This window comes from Triticum aestivum, chromosome 1B (assembly GCF_018294505.1).
Source record: "Triticum aestivum cultivar Chinese Spring chromosome 1B, IWGSC CS RefSeq v2.1, whole genome shotgun sequence".
NCBI lineage: Eukaryota > Viridiplantae > Streptophyta > Magnoliopsida > Poales > Poaceae > Triticum > Triticum aestivum.
In genome coordinates this window covers 652,147,111-652,152,439 of record NC_057795.1, presented here as the reverse complement: position 1 = coordinate 652,152,439, position 5,329 = coordinate 652,147,111, and the positions used below count along the sequence as shown (strand labels likewise).

The 5,329-nt window shown below is 49.7% G+C and overlaps 1 protein-coding gene across 1 annotated transcript; it reads left to right on the top strand.

Moving 5' to 3' along the window:
- The first annotated feature begins 1,424 nt into the window (after positions 1 to 1,424).
- Positions 1,425 to 3,100, top strand: LOC123098690 (gibberellin 2-beta-dioxygenase 3). Its single transcript, XM_044520747.1, has 2 exons — positions 1,425 to 2,268; positions 2,542 to 3,100. Exons 1-2 carry the CDS (start codon positions 1,528 to 1,530, stop codon positions 2,866 to 2,868), a joined length of 1,068 nt encoding a protein of 355 aa, XP_044376682.1. The 5' UTR covers positions 1,425 to 1,527; the 3' UTR covers positions 2,869 to 3,100.
- The last annotated feature ends 2,229 nt before the right edge of the window (positions 3,101 to 5,329 follow it).

Below are 5,329 nucleotides of genomic sequence, written 5' to 3'. Positions count from 1 at the left end.
GCTCAGGCAACGGCGTGCTGTACTAGCCCCCCCCCCCTAATTATTATTATCTAAATATTCACCCTTCTATTGTACTGGTTAATGCAAATTTGCTACGTTGCGAGATTTAGCTCGGAACATGGGGTGAGGGAGGCAATGTCCCTCTTATATTCTCCCTAGCAAATATAAATGCTATATATGTTCCTAATGTACCCTAGCTTCTTAACAAACAACACACCATTCATGTGATCTTCCGGTAACAGTAGCATGAAATATTTAACGAATCATAAACCCTAAACTCTATTTTTATGCAGGTATGACCTGTAATCGTACCACTACCATAGTGATGGCAAAAAGCTTAGGTTCTCTTGGAGCAACAATGAACCAACAAAGTGAGAGGCTTCATTTTGTTTTTAAGGCAATTATGGACAATCAAGGAAAGCTCTATCGTTCACTTATTATCGTCCACTTATTCACGTTAAATTAGTATGTCATGAAATCCGGTGCATACATTTCCTACATCTTTTAGTAAAGGTGTCGTCTTTGTTCTGGTGGAAGTAATGTTCTTTTTTTTTCGAACTGGTAAAGCTCATTCTAATTACAATGAGAAAAATAAGATGACGAATGGGTAGCCTATGCATCAAGTTGTATTCATGGGTTTCTTCTACCACATCGTCCCCACCGTCTTCTAGCACCCTTTGACCTTTCTAATACTCCCTTTGTGGAACGGAGGAAGTACCACACGTGCTACATGCACACAACTTGCATTTTCAGTGACCCGCCTTTTGTTTGGGTGTGTCTACGGGTCACCTTATACGTGGTGTTATAAAAGGAGAAAACTATTGGTGCTCCGATGATAGGGGCAATGATCAGTCCGTTAGTTATAAGTCTTCTTGAAGAGGCAAATAAGACATTGTGTAAAAAAAAGTGGGTCCGTTCGACTGAATAAAATTCCTTTTTTCATCTCTACAGGGGCAATGATCATCCGCGAATAATATATTATGTGAAAACGATGAAAAAAGGTAACTAAATCTATGTTCAAGCGAACGGTGATAACAGGGGAATTTGTATTTCTGTTATTGAAAGTAATGGAAAGACGTGCTGTCCGGTTGAAAAGAAAAATGTTCAACCGAATGAAATTCACGAAAGCATGGAAAAGTCCCCCCTTTGTTTACGTTGGACCGAAAATTCGGCGGCGATGCATCACAGACGCGCTTGAACCGTACGGTTCCAACCGCCTGGTCAATGGCCATGGTGGCACTTCCCTGTTGGGTTCCACACATAGTGCATGCATCCACGTAGCTTGCTCTGACACTCTTGCCTAAACCAAACCAACCTGGTTCGTTAGTTAGTTAGTTAGTTACTGCAGCTGATAATTAATGCTCCTGTCGCCTATATATACGAGGCCGTCACCCCATCAGATGACCACAAGTGCAAACGCTCGCAGCATCCTCTGTTTCGGTTCTGCTCGGCTTCACTAGATAGAAACCAGGTGCGCTCTTTAGGTAGCACATACCGGAAACTGCTCTGTGAGATCGTCTGTCGGCCATGGTGGGGATCACGGTGCCCATGTCCATGGACAAGATCCCACTGGTCAAATGCGCTAATGCGGCGGCGGCGGCGGCGGTGCCGACTGTCGACCTGTCGGCGCCGGGCGCGGCGGCCGCCGTGGAGCAGGCATGCCGCAGCGTGGGCATCTTCAGGGCGATCAACCACGGCGTGCCGACCGCCCTCACGGACGCGCTGGAGGCCGGCGCCGCGGCCTTCTTCGCGCTGCCGCACAAGAAGAAGCTGGAGGCGTCGGCGAACCCCTTGGGCTACGGCAGCAAGAGCATCGGCCGCAACGGCGACGTGGGTTGGCTTGAGTACATCCTTCTCTCCGTCGGGTCCGGCCCTGTCGCCGCCGCGTCCCTGCCGCCGTCGCTCCGGGCGGCGCTGGAGGAGTACACGGACGCGGTGCGCGAGGTGGGAGCGCGTGTGCTGGAGCTCATGGCGGAGGGGCTGGGGCTCGCGGAGGAGAACCGCGGCGTGCTGCGGCGGGTGGTGGCGTCGGACGAAGCTGACGACATTGTGCGCGTGAACCACTACCCGCCGTGGCCGTGCCCCCTGGCGGCAGGGCAGCGCGGCCGCGGCGTGACGGGGTTCGGGGAGCACACGGACCCGCAGGTCATCTCCCTTCTCCGGTCCAACCGCACCGCGGGCCTCCAGATCATGCTCCCGGACGGCCGCTGGGTCCCCGTGGCCCCCGACCCGGATTCCCTCTTCGTCAACGTCGGGGACTCCCTGCGGGTAGGTGCCATACCATTACCATTACCACTCGCTCACTAGTCACTTTGTTATTCGCAACGCAAACCAAGCGTAGTGTTTGCATGCATGGTTTGGTCTGGCGCATTATTTAATTTAGCCGCTGGGGCCAGTTCAGTTCTTGGCAAGGACGTACCGCGCAAAGCGTGCAACTCATTGCCTTGCGACCCTTGTGGCGAGCGCCTGTGCCCTACCACCTGTGCGTCTACTAGCTACTCACTGATCACTGATGTGTCTCGTTTGTTTTGGTGCATTCAGGTGCTGACCAACGGGCGGTTCCACAGCGTGAAGCACCGGGTGGTGGCGCCGGCGGAGGGGGAGCAGTCGCGGCTGTCGGTGATCTACTTCGGCGGGCCCGCGCCGACGCAGCGGATCGCGCCGCTGCTGGAGCTGATGCGGGAAGGGGAGCTGAGCATGTACAGGGACTTCACCTGGGCCGAGTACAAGAAAGCCGCCTACAAGTCCCGCCTCGGCGACAACCGCCTCGGCCCCTTCGAGCTCTTCCCCTCCGCCGCCCAAGACTGCAGCAGCAACGCCGTCCAGCCGCCGGCGCCGGCGCCACCTCACGTGGCACCAGTGCACTAGCTCGCTCAGCAGGAGTTGTTTACTAATTAATCCATCGATCCACACATATTTTGGTAACAAAAAGAAGTGGGCGTAGTTGTCGCTAGTACATGGCTGAGTAGCCCAAAGGCCAAAACTGGCATCGCACCGGCGGCAGCTGCCTGCCCAATGTGTCATGCTGGAAAAGAAAGCCGGCCTTTGTAATTTCCACTAGTAGTAGCAGCAGCAATTTCCACGTACATATGCAAGCACGCATGCTCTGTTGTCCCCTTTTGTTGGCTTGCTCAGTTTACACCGGCAGGCAACGGCTTCAGATCGCCACTGCCCGGTGTACCTTAAATAGGCAGCTCAATTAGTTAACCCGTGCATGGAAACTGTGTTCTCGAGTATGGCTTATGCGTACAAACTGAATGCAAAGTCCGTTGAAACCCGCAGCGCTCGCAATGTCCGGGCAGCTCTCCTACATCGAACATCCAGACGTATCCGGACACAGTTTCTCACCCAAAACGGTAGCCAATCGATCTACGGATCAGTTCGGTGGTTCGGAATCCGGCAAACCGGATGCAAACCAAGAAGGTTTTTTTGGCATCCGGACCGCTGCCATATATGTTTCGGCAGACGTGGGACGAGCAATGGTATACCCTTGCCATCCTCGAGAATCACCGGTCGATGGAAGGCAAAATCTAGGCCGAGTTCGCGAGCTGGAACTCAACATGCATGGACAAGGAGAACATAAACTTTGTCGAGCAGCAGCGGGTGCTCTACGAGGCCGCGCGCAGCACTCATGCGACAAAGTAGGACGCGCAGGCGGCGCTGATGAGCAGGCCATCACGGACAAGAACACTGACAGCTCCGCGTCGTTGACACCAGCAGCTGCTCGTAGTTGCCACCACAACGACCATGAGGTTGGCCCGTCGACGTCCATCATGGACCTCACTCAACCGATGATATCCAGGCTGCGGACTACGACGAGGAAAATTATGCCATGGGAAAAGATGGCACCTCATGTCCCTCGTGGGCCATGTTCGTGTCTCATCACTAGTACAGAACCGGCCTTTAGTGCCGGTTCGTAACGGCCTTTAGTATCGGTTCACCAACCGGCACTAAAAAGTGGGGACTAAAGGTCCCCCCCTTTAGTACCGGTTCGTGACGAACCGGCGCTAAAGTGCAAACACGTGGCACGAGCCAGGCCCGGGTGTGCGTAGGGTTTTAGTACCGGTTGGTAACACCAACCGATACTAAATGTTTGGGTGTTTTTTTTATTTTCCATTACATTTTTTTGTTTGCTGGTATTTCACGATACTACAAATTGTACACGTTATGCATATATATAAATCGTTTTTCTCGTACGTGTATATATATATATATATATATATATATATATATATATATATATATATATATATATATATATATATACACACACACGTACGAGAAAAACGATTTATTCACACATACACATGTATACATATACAATTTCTCCTACATATGTTGCCTTGGTACCTCCGGAGCACGATGACAAGTGGTTCATGGGGGAGGTAGCGGGTAATAGTATTCTCCTTCGGGATTTATGACCTGGTCAAGCAAAAATCCGGCTATTTTCTCTCGAAGTGCTAGTATGCGGTCCGATGGTAGGAGCTTATCCCGCACCTCTCTGAACTGTTAAGAAGGAGATCAATATGCATGTGTGTTAGTTGTGTGACTAGATATCGATAATAGTGTGAATAGTGTTCTTACAAACGTACCCAGTCCTGTCTATCAGATCTGCTCCTTTCGGACGTCATCATGCGAATGTTCTCGCAAACGTAGAATGCACACAGATTATTCCCCGACGCCTGCTTCAGGGCCTTTACGAGAATGGAATTGAATCAGATAATGATTAATTAATCAAGCATGATAATTAACTAATGATATTGAAACAAGAATTAAAGAGATGGTAGCTAGCTAGTACTACTTAATTACTTACCTTTGGTCGATGCCAAAACAACTTTTGTTTCCATTCGCCTGGAGTCACTGCGATGAACTTTGCCCATGCCCTGCCCGCCAGCAAAGAAAATTAATAAAGGGGTTATTAAATAGTTCATATCAGAAAATGACGAACTAATAATAGGTTATTAAATAGTTAATAATGATTGAAATTACCTGTTGACTATCCCCTTCACGATGGTGAAGTCACTTTCTTCTTTAGTTAGCGAGTCCAGTAATTCAACTTTTCCTTCCTCAACTTTAATGTCTATCAAGACTCAGTGCCAACTGCATGCGCACACGTTTGCATGTCTTAAATAAGCGGGCATGTGCATAAAATTAATCAACTACCGTAAACCGTATACACTTAATTATTAACATCTAGCTAGCTAGTAAGCAAAAATAGAATTTGTAGTACAAGACAGTGTGACTCACGGGAAGTTGTAAGGAAGTAGTATATCTTCATTGCTATTGAGGCGCTTCAAGAACTCTACCATGCTTTCCTCTACACCTGCTT